This window comes from Carcharodon carcharias, chromosome 2 (genome assembly GCF_017639515.1).
Source record: "Carcharodon carcharias isolate sCarCar2 chromosome 2, sCarCar2.pri, whole genome shotgun sequence".
Taxonomy (NCBI): Eukaryota; Metazoa; Chordata; class Chondrichthyes; order Lamniformes; family Lamnidae; genus Carcharodon; species Carcharodon carcharias.
The window spans coordinates 43867736-43883203 of NC_054468.1; the positions used below are offsets into that span (position 1 = coordinate 43867736).

General features: G+C 42.3%; 1 protein-coding gene across 7 annotated transcripts in view; it reads left to right on the top strand.

Moving 5' to 3' along the window:
* The window catches only part of atp13a3 (ATPase 13A3), a 187182-nt gene that overhangs the window by 149819 nt on the left and 21895 nt on the right, over positions 1–15468 (top strand). For 6 of the 7 annotated variants that reach the window (XM_041211022.1, XM_041211039.1, XM_041211030.1 and 3 more), the window contains one exon: positions 6472–6560. In XM_041211022.1, coding sequence (XP_041066956.1) covers positions 6472–6560 — 89 coding nt within the window. Of the gene's footprint in view, positions 1–6471; positions 6561–10419; positions 10749–15468 lie in introns of those variants that run through there. The other variant, XM_041211072.1, reaches the window with a different exon arrangement.

A 15468-nucleotide genomic window follows, 5' to 3' on the forward strand; every position in this document is an offset into this window, starting at 1 on the left:
AAACTTGGATTGTTCTCACTACAGTGACGGAGATTGAGGGGCGACTTGATAGAAGTTTACAAAATTATGAGTGGCATGGACAGAGTAGATAGTCAGAAGCTTTTTCCCAGGGTGGAAGAGTCAATTACTAGGGGACTTAGATTTAAGATGAGAGGAGAAAACTTTAGAGGAGATGTGCGGGGCAAGGTTTTTATGCAGAGGGTAGTGAGTTTCTGGAATTCGCTGCCAGAGGGTGTGGTGGAAGCAGGTACAATAGTGGTGTTTAAGAGGCAGCCTGACAAATACATGAATAGGATGGGAATAGAGGGATACAGACACCGGAAGTGCAAAATGTTTTAGTTGACGGGCAATATGATCGGCACAGGATTGGAGGGCCAAAGGGCCTGTTCCTGTGCTGTACTTTTCTTTGTTCTACCAGAACACGCAAATGTGCCACACCATGAGCCCGACTAACAATCTTAAATTAGTTGTCAGTGTAATTTTTAGCACACTGAGGATTATTTAGCAAATTTTGTCCAATTGTGGAATCACATCTAATATTGGACACCGTGTTTTGAGCTTTGCAAGCACGGGTGGGTTGGGTACGGCCTTTACCTCTCCTGTTGTGAACAGCAGAAGGGACATGCTGTTTGATACAATCCACCGGTCTTTGTGACATACGATCTATGTGCCTAGCATTACAGTAGCACTGAGATTCATTTACCACATTACTTATTTGTGTAATAGGTAGAAAGTCTTTTTGGCTTGATGGTGTCATGACTCACTGGGGATATTGCGCTGTAATATACTGTGTTCCCAAGTGAAAAGTTTGACCCCACCACCAGATTGCCCCAATTCTACCTGTTTAACTTAGGTTAATGGAATATGAGCACCAGGTTTGTAAACTTAACAAATAAATAACTGTTTATTGAACAAATTGTCTTTAACTAGTGACAAAAGAAAGAAATTTGAACTACTAACTTCTCACTCTATAACTTAAACTCTACCCCTTTTTAAACCCCTGTATACACACACACACACACACACACACACACACACACGTACAAGACACACAACATGGATTTTAAGGGTGAGAGAAAACACCTCAATAGCACCAATCTGGAGTACAGGATTAGATGTGTTGATTTTGATTGATGTCTTCCAAATTCCTTGCAGTTTGTTGTTGATGACATGATGTGGTCTCCCAGCACTTTAAGTCTGGTGATTCACTGGTTGAAATCTTGATTTTCAATGTCTCTACTGGTGATTTTTCCCCTTTTTCTTGACAGGGGTTTTTAGAGCAAGCAGGTTAGATATGTTAGTAATAGCCAGCCAGCTATTATGGCAAAATTACTGGAATCTTACAAACACAGGCAAAAGAGGTCTTCCCTCTTTGCAGGCTAGGAGCTATTCTCCCTGCACTGTTACCACACAAAACCCTGGTCACCTGGCCAGGAGCCAATTAAAATGCTGTTGGCAGGCAGTTCCTTTTAGTTCAGCACTCCTTTTCGACACCATCCTGTTCTTTTATGACACATTCTGTTCCAGGATAGTAACGTTGTAGCTATTCCTCAACCTACTCCATTGAACATGTCTTTCAACTGCAACCACAGTCCAATTTTAAAGCCACAGTCCAAGAAAAATAAGCTTTACAATGGCAACATCCTGTTAGTGGATTCATCTTTCTTATCTGTATGTTGCACCTCAGCAACATCATCTGAAGAAAGGATACCAGGTTCCACATGTATCCTGACACCACCTAGTTCTACCTCGCTACCCCGTCTCTTGACCTATCTAGCTATTCTCTCTATGGACAGGTTTTTAATAGTGCATATGGGCTGGCAGTGGACTGTAGGTGGGAAGCAGTAACCAATAGGAATACAGAAATTTATGAAACCCAACTTGTCGGTGGATTTTTAACGCAGCCACTGCATTACCAAATGATTTCTTGAGTTTCCTGACATCAGCAGTCATGCTGAAGACCCGCATGACACAATTTAAACTCCACTATTTAAAGGGACACATCCAGTCATGCACTTTGAAGGAGTTGAGGATCGGAAGGAGCAAGAAGAACGATTGCTAAAGAGGATAGAAGGTCAAATGCTATGCCCCATGTCAGCTGTACTGCTGAGGGGTATGAGGCACTGGAGGAATATGTTATTGCTAGCAACAGGAGGAAGAATCAGGTTGGGGATTCCAAGAAGGCGTGTAACATTCCAGAAAGCCAGTTAAAAGTCATAAGGATACAATTGGAACTAGTCTTTACATGTTTTTCTGAGCATTTATTTACACAGTTATAGATTACAAGCAAGCCCCCCCCTAAGGCAACAACTACAGTTGCAGTCTATGGGCAGAAAGTTTCGCTCAGCAGACGGGCGTGTGCCCAACCCGCTCAAACGTGAAATGACAACGTTGATGTTGGCCAAGCGTGCCGATGTCAACACGCAATTGCGCGATAGTTGGGTCTGTTAAAAGGCCATTAAGTTAGCAATTAATGTAAATTTTTTGCTGCCTGCCCAACCTAACGGTTGGCAGGCAAAAAGGCCAGGAGGCCTTTGAATTTTTTGGAAACCTCATCCAGGGCGGGATGAGGTTTCCAAAAGCAAATAAAAATAAAATAAAAACTTTATTTTATCATTAAAAACATGTCCCTACTCATGTGACATTTTTATGTTCTTTATTTGTTTTTAATATCTCACCACCTGGAAGTTCCCCTCCAAACTGCTCATCATCCTGACTTGGAAATATGTTGCCGTTCTTTCACTGCTGCTGGGTCAAAATCCTGAACTCCCTTCCTAACAGCGCTGTGGATGTACCTACACCACATGACTGCCGTGGTGCAAGAAAGCAGCTCACCACCACCTTCTCAAGGGCAACTAGGGATGGGCAATAAATGGTGGCCCAGCCAGCGAAGCCCACATCCCGTGGATGAATAAAAAAAAAAGTCTACAGGCTCCCCTTTATCTACAGCACATGTCACTCCTTCAAATAACTCTAATAAATTGGTTAAACATGATTTCCCTTTCACAAAACCATGCTGTCTTTCTGATTACCTTGTGTTTTTCTAAGTGCCCAGCTATAACGTCTTTAATGATCAACTGTAACACCTTCCCCATGACAGACGTTAAGCTAACTGGCCTACAGTTTCCTGTTTTTCGTCTCCCTCCCTTCTTGAATAGAGGAGTCTGATGGAACCTTTCCAGAATCTAGGGAGTTTTGGAAAATTAACACCAATGCATCTACTACCTCATTAGCCATCTCCTTTGAGAACCTAGGATAAAGTCCATCTGAACCCGGAGACCTGTCAGCCCGCAGCTCTATCAGTTTGCCCAGTACCGCTTCCATGCTGATTGTAATTTCACCAAGTTCCTCCGTCCCCTTCACCTCCTTATTTACAGCTATTACTGGAATGTTCATATCCTCTATAGCAAAGACCAAAGCAAAATATTTAAAAACAAAAAAACTGCGGATGCTGGAAATCCAAAACAAAAACAGAATTACCTGGAAAAGCTCAGCAGGTCTGGCAGAATCGGAGGAGAAGAAAAGAGTTGACCCTTCGACAGAACTTGAGTTCGAGTCCAAGAAAGAGTTGAAATATAAGCTGGTTTAAGGTGTGTGGGGGGGGCGGAGAGAGAGAGAGAAGTGGAAGGGGTTGGTGCCACTACCAAACACATCTTCCCTTCACCCCCACCCTATCGGCATTCCGTAGGGATCGCTCCCTCCGGACACCCTGGTCCACTCCTCCATCACCCCCTACTCCTCAACCCCCTCCTATGGCACCACCCATGCCCACGCAAAAGATGCAACACCTGCCCCTTCACTTCCTCTCTCCTCTCTCCTCACCGTCCAAGGGCCCAAACACTCCTTTCAAGTGAAGCAGCATTTCACTTGCATTTCCCCCAACTTAGTCTACTGCATTCGTTGCTCCCAATGTGGTCTCCTCTACATTGGAGAGACCAAACGTAAACTGGGCGACCGCTTTGCAGAACACCTGCGGTCTGTCCGCAAGAATGACCCAAACCTCCCTGTCGCTTGCCATTTTAACACTCCACCCTGCTCTCTTGCCCACATGTCTGTCCTTGGCTTGCTGCATTGTTCCAGTGAAGCCCAACGCAAACTGGAGGAACAACACCTCATCTTCCGACTAGGCACTTTACAGCCTTCCGGACTGAATATTGAATTCAACAACTTTAGGTCTTGAGCTCCCTCCCCCATCCCCACCCCCTTTCTGTTTCCCCCTTCCTTTTGTTTTTTTTCCAATAAATTATATAGATTTTTCTTTTCCCACCTATTTCCATTATTTTAAAATATTTTTAAATCTTTTATGCTCTCCCCACCCCCATTAGAGCTATACCTTGAGTGCCCTACCATCCATTCTTAATTAGCACATTCGTTTAGATAATATCACCAACTTTAACACCTATGTGTTCTTTTATTCTATTGTTGGTGACATCTTTTGATGATCTGCTTCTATCACTGCTTGTTTGTCCCTACAACCACACCAACCCCCTCCACTTCTCTCTCTCTCTCCGCCTCCCCCCCCTCCACACACACACACACACACTCACACACCTTAAACCAGCTTATATTTCAACTCTTTCTTGGACTCGAACTCAAGTTCTGTCGAAGTGTCATGAGGACTCGAAACGTCAACTCTTTTCTTCTCCGCCGATGCTGCCAGACCTGCTGAGTTTTTCCAGGTAATTCTGTTTTTGTGAAGCAAAATATTTGTTCATTTCATTTGCCATTTCCTTATTATCTACTATTAACTCCCCACCCTCACTCTCTAGAGGACCAGCACTCACTTTACCTACTCTTTTCCTGTTTAAATACCTGTAGAGACTCTTGCTATCCAGTTTTACATTTCTAACTGGCTTCCTCTCATACTCTAATTTCTTTCTCCTGATTAACCACTTAGTCATTCTCTGCTGTTCTTTTTATTCTGACCAATCATCTAAACTCCACTCATCTTTGCGCAGTTATATCCTTTTTCTTTAAGTTTGATGCTTTTCCTAACTTTAGTTAACCACTGATGGAGTCCTCCCTTTAGAATTTTTCTTTACGGTAAGAATATACTTATTCTGAGTATTCTGAAAAATCCCCTTAAATGTCTGCCACTGCTTCTCTATTGATCTATCCCTTAGTCTAGTATCCCAGTTAACTTCAGCTAGTTCAACTTTCATGTCCGTGTCCACAGGGAGATTATGCAGTGCTCAGTCGCGCACATGTGCAAAGTTTATGCTCGGCCCGCTCGCCCTCCTCCTGCCCACACAAGCAGCGCACAGTGCTGCCGCTCGCGTATCACGCTAGATGGGCCTTAATCGGCTTCCCAACTGCTCCCACCGATGCCGCATGCCAAGAGCAAAATTCTGCCCTATGTCTACTTACAGGAGCACAAGTGAATCTCCAGTTAATGCCCACCACCTGCCTGCAATTAAACACAATTAATATATAATTAATACTCCAGTTGTAACGACTTGATGTCAACAGTGATAGAAATATAGAAATATCATGTGCATAATGATAAATTTAAGCATTCTTGATGGAATTCATCTATCTTCCTTTTTATCTCCCGCAAGACTTTCACGCATCCTGCGGGAGGAGGTGCAGGCTCATGTTGTTGACCCTGAGGGGCGGGGTACATGTAGCATAATACACTGGAGTGAGATGGTTACCAGTTCCTGATGCCTTCATGGTTTTCCAGGATTTTACCTACCACCTGCGTCCAAATCCAAACGCTCATACATGTTAAAACTAACCCCTCTGTTGTGAGATTGCTTGTGACATCCAGTCCTGAATAAGCCAAAATTTTCACATTGGAAAATCAAAACCTATTCTCAATCCCCTGCCACAAACTCTTCTCTAGCATCTGATTTCAGCGACCTCTCTGACCACAGCCTGTGGCTGAATCAAAGTGCTCACAATATTGCTGTCCTATCATTGAACTGAGCTTCAACCCCATATCCAGTCCTTAACAAAGATTGCTTACTTCCACCTGCATAACCTCCCATCTCCACTCCTGCATCAAGTCTACATTCTGTTGTTACCTTCTAATAATTTGAGCTTATTCAAAACTCTGCTACCGAATTCTATCTCACAGCATCCTTGCACTCTTTGATCTCCTAGTTCATCAATGACTCGATTTTAAACTTTTCATCTTGTGTTAAAATTAAAACATGCCCTTGCCATTGCCCAACTATGTATCCACCTCCAGCCCTAACTGTGACTTCCTGTTCAATCACTTGTTTCATCCCATTATTGGATACAATGCCTTCAGCCATTTAAACACTAAGCTCTGCAATTCCCTCCCTAAACCCTTTCATTTGTCGATCTCTTTCTCCTTTAAGATCAAGCTTTTGGTCAACTGTTCTAAAGACTCATTTGGCTCACTGTATGCTTCTATGATGTGCCTTGTGACCTTTCACTGTGTTAAAAATACTGTATAAATGCAAGTGTTGTCTGAAATACATGCATTTTGTTATGTTCCAACAGATCCTTTCGTGGTCACAGTGATACTTCTTCACACTTTTATATTTTTCATAATGATGCTTCCAGTTGAGGTGATTGATCAGGCTCTTCAGGTAAGGACTATCAAACTCAATTTAAATTCTGAATTGTTGAATGTTAGAGAATACTGTATTATTTAAGCTAACTTGAAACTAACATTTAAAACCAACAGAGTGTGTTCCCCATTTTCTTCAATGAAGTCATTATATTTTGCCAACTTCCATATAAGAATATATTGCCAATATTTTATCCATTGAGTGCTGGTGTCACTGAACGACATAATTAAGGTGTCTGGATGGACCAAATATTCTACATTTTGTGTTGAAAGCTGGACTGGGTGGCATTGTCAATTAACTTTTTATTATTAGAAACAGTTTAATCCTAAAGTGAAATTCATTCTCTGGCTATTGAAGATCACAGTTGAATGAGTTTGGGAACTCCTATCATGTATTTGTACAAAGCATGGGATACATTGAAATTGACACAAGGTACAGCAAGTGATTAGGAAGGCAAATGGAATGTTGTCATTTCTTGCAAGGGGAATGGAATATGAAAGTAGGAATGTTTTGCTACAGTTGTGTATGACGGTGAGACCGCATCTAGAGCACTATTACAATTTTGGTCTCCATAATTTAAGAAAGGATATAAATACAGTTCAGAGAAGTTCAGAGAAGGTCCACATGGCTACGGTTGTTTTCCTTGGAGCAGCAAAGGTTGACAGGGGACCTGATCGAGGTATATAAGATTATAAGGGGCATAGATAGGGTGGATAGGAAGGCACTTTTTGCATTAGTAGAGGGGCCAATAACCAGGGGGTATAGATTTAAGGTAAGATGCAGAAGGCTAAGAGGGGAGTTGAGAAATATTTCACCCAGAGGACGGTGGGAGTCTGGAATTAACTGCCTGAAGGGGTGGTTGAGTCAGAAACTCTTGTAACATTTAAGAAGTATTTAGATATTCACTTGCATTGCCATAGCCTCCAGGGCAATGGGCCAAGCGCTGGAAAATGGGATTAATGTAGTTAGATCTTTGTTGACGAACATATGTACGTTTGTTGACCGGTGCGGACACGATGGGCCGAATAGCCGCCTTCTGTGCTGTAAGCGTCTATGAGATGAGGGAGGGAATTATCTAATGAGGAAAGATTGGACAGGCTGAGCCTGTATCCACTGAAGTTTAGAAGATTGAGAGGTGATCTTATTGAAACATAGAAGATCCTGAGTGGACTTGACGGGGTGGATGCTGAAAGGATATTTCCCCTTGCAGGAGAGGCTAGAACAAGGGGACACCCTTTAAAAATAAAGGGCCTCTTGTTCAAGACGGGGATGCGAAGGAATTTTTTCTCTGAGGGTCGTGAATCTTTGCAACATTCTTTCCCAGAAAGCAGTAGAGGCAGGTTCAAAGCATATTTTTAAGGCAGAGGTAGACAGATTATTGACTTACAAGGGACTCAAAGGTTATTGGGGGTAGGCGGAATATGGAGTTGAGACCACAATCAGATCAGCCATGATCTTATGAATGGTGCAGCAGGCTTGTGGGGCCGAATGTCCTACTCCTATTCCTAATTCGCATGTTCATTTATATGTATGTTCATATGACACTAATTGAACATACTGCCTTAGACCAGCTTTTGGCTTAAATGTAATCCAATAAAAACTCTAAGCTACATCTGTCTTTGCACTCTATTGCCCTCAGTGCATTGTCTCTGATGACAAGATTTTGATGATTGAGAATCCTGTAATGTAAAGTACCTGACATCAATAGGGTCTATAAGTAGAGCTTTTCTGTGTCCTTCCAATGGAAAGAGCTATTGGATTTGCACTGTTAGATCTGGCAAGGAACAGCCTGACGAGAAGAATTTTCTTGATCATTGTGGCTCCAGCCCAACAAGGAAGCAAGCAGTGCTGGACCCAATTCTGGGGACTGAAGTGGGGAAAGTGAAGCATGTTTCCGTGAGAAAGCATTATATCATTAGGTTTGGAATAGTTATGGAAATGGATGCAGAAAATTCAAGTGTTAAAAATACTTAACTAGACAGAGGGGTACTGTAGGCTATCCCCTTCCCTTGTGGTTCAGAGGTCTGGATATCAATGACTCAGTGTACACTTTACTTGCATTACAAGCAATACTTTTATTAACCTAAATCCCTTAGCATATAAATTGATATCAATATAAAAATATCGATACAAATAACTGCTAACATATACTCACAATCTGGTTGCTTGATTTCTTGAGAGACAGACAACATCGGGTGGTCGAACCGTCCTGTTCTGTAACTCTCTTCTGACTGCAGCCACGAGTCTCCTGCACATCCAGTTCTTATACCCTTCTGTCGGACTTGCATACTACTTTTGCAGCAATGTTGCTTCTTCGTTGGCACAGGGTTTCAGCCTCAAGTTACCCTCCGATGGTGGGTCCTTGGAGTCATCACAACTGCCTGCATCTTGATTGCAACATTCAAACCATGCTGGGCTGGTCCTTTGTTCCAGGGTTGTGTGTGTGTAGGTGCAGTTTGACTCGTTTCTGCCTACATGACTGAGCACGTTCTCTCTCTCTGGTTATTGTCCACAACCTAACCCTCTTCCTGTCAGTTCTTGGTCTACCAAGCAATCATTTTGTGTTATACTAAAAACACATTACTCAATCTCTAATACTACGCTTGGCGTGGCTTCTACAAAGAAAACCAGTACACACGTTGTTTCAAAAATGTGGATTAAAGAAACAGACTACAAAAACATCAATATCAAAATATCTGTAGCAAATGCGGGGTAAGTTCCATTCTGGCAATTTATTCGCAATCTTGTTCTATTTCTATATTGAAAAGTCAGTCAATAAGTTACAGATGTTACTCTCTTCATTTTCTGACAACTAAACCACATTATCTGTTGTTTAACAACAATGTATAGGTTGCTGTTGCCAGGCTTATTAACACTTTTGTGCCCACAGGCATTCACCCTTAAGTACATTGCATCCCATTTCATGATGATTGTGATGTACTTTCCACCAATTTGTTTTCCTGGAACTGTGGTAAAAACTTTAGCTATCTCTTTAGCCATCTCCTCGCAATGACGTTTCCTCCATCTGACACAACAACAATTAACACTGTACTACTACTAGAACATGCGAGAATATTTGAATCCATGGATGTATCTGAATGTTAAGACTGCAATTCCAAATGTCTTCCCACCATGTGTCATCTATCCAATCAATCTCCTTGTCTATTTCCTTACTTTTCTGTTCTAACATGTAATACGTCCTGTGTAGCCTATTAAGGTCTTTCCATATGGCTGTTAGGTGCTCGGGTAACGGGGGTATTGGATAACAGAATTAATTGACATATTGCATTAGGTTACCTTTTATATCATTCTCCACCTGTATATAAGCTGTTTCTTGCTTGTGGATATCTACCAATTCTACCTTCACCCAGGTTGGGATCTGTGGGTGCAAGCACACAGAGTGATTGCTCAGTGGGCATTTGTGGCTCCCATACTGAAATTCCTGGGTGTGGGGGTAATGCAACATCTCCCTTGCCCCATTGTCATGACCATCTATCCCTGAATTACATATGGACATATTGAACTTTAAGTAAGACATGTGTTTTTAAAAAAGGAAATACAAGCAAAAACTGGCTGAGACTGTAAGGTAACTACTTGCTGGAAAATTCCAATGTGGGTTACTTGACCAAATAATTCAGAGAGAATAGAATGTCACATCTAAAAGATGTGACACAGCCTACTTCAGACAGAGGCACTTCAAAGGAAAATATACAATGTATACCGAGCTGTAATCTCCTGTGGTTGTGGAAATAATGGAAATTGATTACCATCGCAGCTGAAACCACCACCCATTGAGTTATATCCCAGACTGTGAACATGAACTGAGTTTGAAGTGAAAATGGATCTGGGCAAAAGACATGTTGTTTTTCCCTTCCAGGAATACACAAGGAAAGGGGTTTAAAAAAGCCACCTGCAACCCTAGTGCTGTGTAGTAGTCTGTTGTTCTGTTCTGGTGTGTGTGCTGTGAAGGTCAGAGCTGGAGAACACCAACTGGGCATCCCTGCAGCTTGCAGGTAAAAAAGTCCTCTCTCTCTGATTGCTGAAATCAAGTCAGCAAAGCCACAGTTGAAAAGGAAAGAGAACAACTTTTTTCAGCTAACTTGCAGAACCAAGAATCTCCAAAACTAACTGCTCAACTGCCAAAATCAGTGCTACCAGAATCACCCCAACTTAACGGCTGTAATGTTTCACCATCTCACGGGCAAGCCAAAGGACTGATTTGTATATCTTTTTAACTTTTATTTTTGGATTAAATTTCTCATTTCTAAACTGTGTGTGAGAAAGCTGCATTTTTATTGTTCCTTTTATTATTTAGTATCTTAGTAACTAATAAACTTACTCTTTGTTTAACTCGCGAAAGCTTGGTTAAATTGGCTCCTTTTAGAACATAAATACATTTGGACTAGGGAAATGGTATCTACGAGGAAAGGGATCCTTTTAAAATTAATCTTGTTGCGACTAATCGAAGGGGTTGATGTTATGATCCCCAGCTGAGATTGCCCCTGGACTAGCCTGATCCAAGGGTGGAACCCAGCCTGATAGATCCTAACTTTTATTTGTTTGTTTAAATATGGGGAGAGTAGCAACTAAACAGAGTCACAGGAGTTAGCTGATGAACTTTTTTTTACAAAAGAATAAAACATTTCTTCAACAAGAAAAGATGAACTATATTACAATACTCCTTCACCCACAACTATACCTTTACAGATATATACAGATTTGTGAGGATAACACAGATCCCAAAAGCTATCTTATAATTTAATGTTCACAGTAAATACTCAGTCCGTGTAAACCTATGGCACCCTGCAGTCAGCCGCACCACACTCTGACCTCAAGTGACGGATGCCACCTCAACCAGATGCTATGGATCTCTCAACTCCCCCCAGACACTTGTCACACCATGAACCAACCAGTCTGACTGAATTCCATCCTTCACTCGAAGGTTTCAATCTCCAGTCTTTAAGAACTCGCTTTGGAATCTTCTCACAAAACCAACATTTTCTTTCCGATGCCTTCCACAAGGGTTCACTTCCAGGGTTTCAAACTCCCCTTCTGATGTTCCTCTTCCCTGATTCACCACTTGCATCCAAGCTGTCTTCCATGTACTCTCGCCAACTCAGCTGTTAATATTACACCATTGCTTCACATGCCCATAGTAAAGATTACAGACCTTCACTTGTCTCTTTCGACCTTCTTGCCTCTTGCATGCTGTTCTCACTTTAAAGCTGAAGCTTGGAGATTTTCCTTCTGCCCCTCACTCTTAACTTCACTTAACAGGACTTTTTCCCCAGGTTCTTGTCCTTCCTTTGACTACAAGGTCATTTTTGGACTTTCCCCTTTTCCATTCTTTTGGATATTTGGGATTTGTCTTTAGCTTGGGATTTCTGTCTGTCCCCTTTGCTCCAGTCTCTCCTGGCAGCACCTCCAAAAACAGCTGAACTGCAACAGCTTCAAAACCAAACTGCTGTCTTTCTTTTGTGTGTATGCCCGTGAGAGGAACCTGCCCCCTGTTGCTAGGCAACAGCACTGATTTTCTACTCATGTGTGTTTACCTTTACCTCAATCGCAGTCGTAAACTTATTAGAAATGCAAGCACCCTTTTAAAGTGAAACTAAAACTCCATTTGACCTCTGTTAACACACAGTACAGAAATACAAATCAAGCTTAAAATTTAAAGCTAAAACTCATTCTTAACACCCACAAATACAAATATAACATACTTAAACTATCTCTATTTCCTAGCAGTTAAATAAAGAGAGCCGGTTCATCCTTTCTCACCTGGAATCATAACAATTTGGGGTACCTCGTCTGAGATCTTAACCAGTTGGGGGAACCTTGCCCGGAGACTGGTCATAGCATACTGGTGGCTGATCCAGGATCAAAACAATTGGGGGGAACCTTGGCCAGAAACCAATCATAACAAATTGGGGATCTCGTCTGGGAATTTAACACATTTGGGGCTCGGTGCCAGAATTGTTCCCACAGATGAAACTAATGAATTAGAGAGGGGAAAGTAAATTATTCCTTTGAAACCAATTTTAAAAACTGCTAAAAGGCTTTCTTGAGTCTGTCCTACTAAAGTGTAGAAATATCCACATTTGATGCCAGCGCTTTTCTAGGAGAAGGGGAAGTTACTTTTGAGGATTTAATAGCTCTGTCCTTGAAGAGTTAAAAGAGGCACTTAGGACTAGAGATTCCCTTGAATATGATGAGATGTGTAATAGTTCAGTGGGTGGCCAGAACATTACATTGTGCAATTAAGGCAAGACTAAGAAAAGTAGAATTGCTGAGAACGCAGCTAGAAGATGAACAAAAAGAATTCTAACTCCAAGCATTAAAATATGAAAGGGAAAAAGAGGAAGCTTTCCAAAGAGAACAGAAAGAGACGGGGAAGGGAGGAAGCTGTCCAAAGAAGACTGCATGATCTGGAAAGCGAGATAGAGGTCTCCAAGGCATCCTGTAAAATAATACTCCTGAGCAGCCAGGAAAAAGCATGAGTCAAAAGAAGCTGGGAAGGGCTGGAGGACGCCAGAATAGTTCAGAGGTCTTAAAGGGGCCAGTAGAATCTGTAAGGGTTGAAGTAGCTAGGCAAGGACTACTTACAATCAAAGAGGCAGGGAACACGCAGCTAAAGTCTGCAGAGAGGGAAAGAACTGGAGGGTGTTCGGGCAGAAAAGGAGGCAATAGAACTAGTGAGGGATGGGATAGTTAAGAAACAGCTGCTTGAATTTAAAAGGCCAAGGTTATGTCTGTAAAGTTAACAAGGGTCCAGAAGAGATCAGTGGAATTTAAAACGGGCAGAAAGGACAACCTGGAAGTTGAGTTAGAAAGTACATTTTTTTGCAGAATTAAACAGGGATGAGGGGAATTCCCAAACAGAATGGCACATAGTGAGGGATATGCCTGACACAGCCAAAGAGCCACATGGCAGGGCAATAAAAGCTAGCCCATTTGAGCCAGGGTGTCCCAGAGGACATTGGACCGAATAGGGACCGGCCCATCCCTACAGTAACTACAGTGGGGAAATCATTACCCCATGAGCAAGCCCACGCTTGCCACCATCCAAAAAACAGAACAAGTGTTGCAGTCAACTCCCAGGCAGCCAAAACAAGTGGGCAATACTCTGTTGAGGAGCCAGGGGAAGAAAAAAGGCTGGGGTGCGAGTGGCCAAGGTTGGAGGAGATGCAGCCAACGAAGGCCTAGCAAAATTCTTTTCCCTGGAGATAAATAACGACACAAAGTCCCAAGCTCTGGCCAGCAAACTTAAAAAGAAAGAAGCCTGCACCCCTGCTGGATGAGCAGGAGGTCTGGCTGGCCCACACCATTTATCCAATTTTAGATGGAGAACAGGGAAGGTCGCAAGTAGACATGCAGATAGTGAGGGGGATGCCTCGCCTCATTGATGAGCTGCAGGGCAGTGCAGCTAGAGTTGAAGGGCAGCAGTGTCCCTGAGCACATGGGACAGGTTAGGGGAAGACCCCCTTCTAAAGCAAAAATGGAAGAGAGGAGAGCCTACCCTAGAATAGGCAAAGCTTGTGAAGATCACAAGGAGAATAGGGAAACCCATGCAGGGGTTAGAGCTGGTAAATCAGACAAAACCAAACAAGCTTTAGACTTCAACCATAATGGTATTGATGAAAAGCTCACTGAAAGTGAGGTGCCTGAACCTGAATCCCTACAGGGGGTGGAAGCCGCAGCATGACCCACTAATCTCCTGACAATTAGACCTGTAACAGTGCCTGGGTTCAAACCAGTAAATTCATGGGTTACAGAGGTAGGCAAAAAGTTAAACCTTTTAAGAACAGCTCAGCATGTCAGCCTGTGTAGAAGGTGGCCTGGGGTCAGGGAAAAGCACAGTGTCAACATCTTGGCCATTGTTAGCAATTTGGGAGCTAACAGTCAGGTAAAACACCCAAACACCTTTGATGATACTTAATACAGCCAGGGGCAGACACAGGGTTATTGATCAGAGGTGACTATAAAATAAAGCAATTTTGAAACCTTGGCAACAAGCTAATCTGTAAATTAAGGTAACATTTGTGAAAAAGTTTAAGACACAATGTCAGGTTATTCCATTGGAGTTTGTTTCTCTAACTGTACCACCTAAAAATCACCCACATTTCCGGGAAATCAAATGTGATTGCAGTTGCCCTGTCTAAGACTTAGAGACCTGGTTAGAACTGCAGAGATAATATTGACCAAGGTTAGGAGAATGAATGTGTGTGTGATTGTATTTATTGTTTTATATTTATTTATTTGTTCTCCTTTTGTATTGAAATGAGAATGAATCCATTGTGTGGGGAAGTGTCATGTCCATGTATCCTATCCCCAGATTACTTATGGACATATTGAACTTTAGGTAACACAAGCGTTTTAAAAAAAAGATATTCCAGCAAAAGCTGGCGGAGACTGTAAGGTAACCACTTGCTGAAAAATTCCTATGTGGATTACTTGACCAGCTATTTCAGAGAGAATGGAATGTTGCACCTAACTTCAGACAGACACTTCAAAGGAAAAGATATAGTGTAACCTGAACTGTAATCTCCTGTGGTTATGGAAATAATGGAAAATGATTACCATCTCAGCCGAAACCACCACCTGTTGAGTTCTATCCCGGACTGTGAATATGGATTGGGTTTGAAAAGAAAACAGATCTGTGCGAAAGGCATGTTGTTTTTCGCTTCCAGGAATACACAAGAAGAGGGGGTTTTAAAAAAGCCAACTGCAACCCTAGTGCTGTGTGCTAGTCTGGTGTTCTGTTCTGGTGTGTGTGTGCTGTGAAGGTCAGGGCTGAAGAACACCAACTGGGATACCTCTGCAGCATGCAGGTAAAAAAGTCCTCTCTCTCTCTGATTGCTGGAAACAAGTCACAAGTCAGCAAAGCCACTGTTGAAAAGGAAACAGGAGAACTCCTTTCAGCTAACCT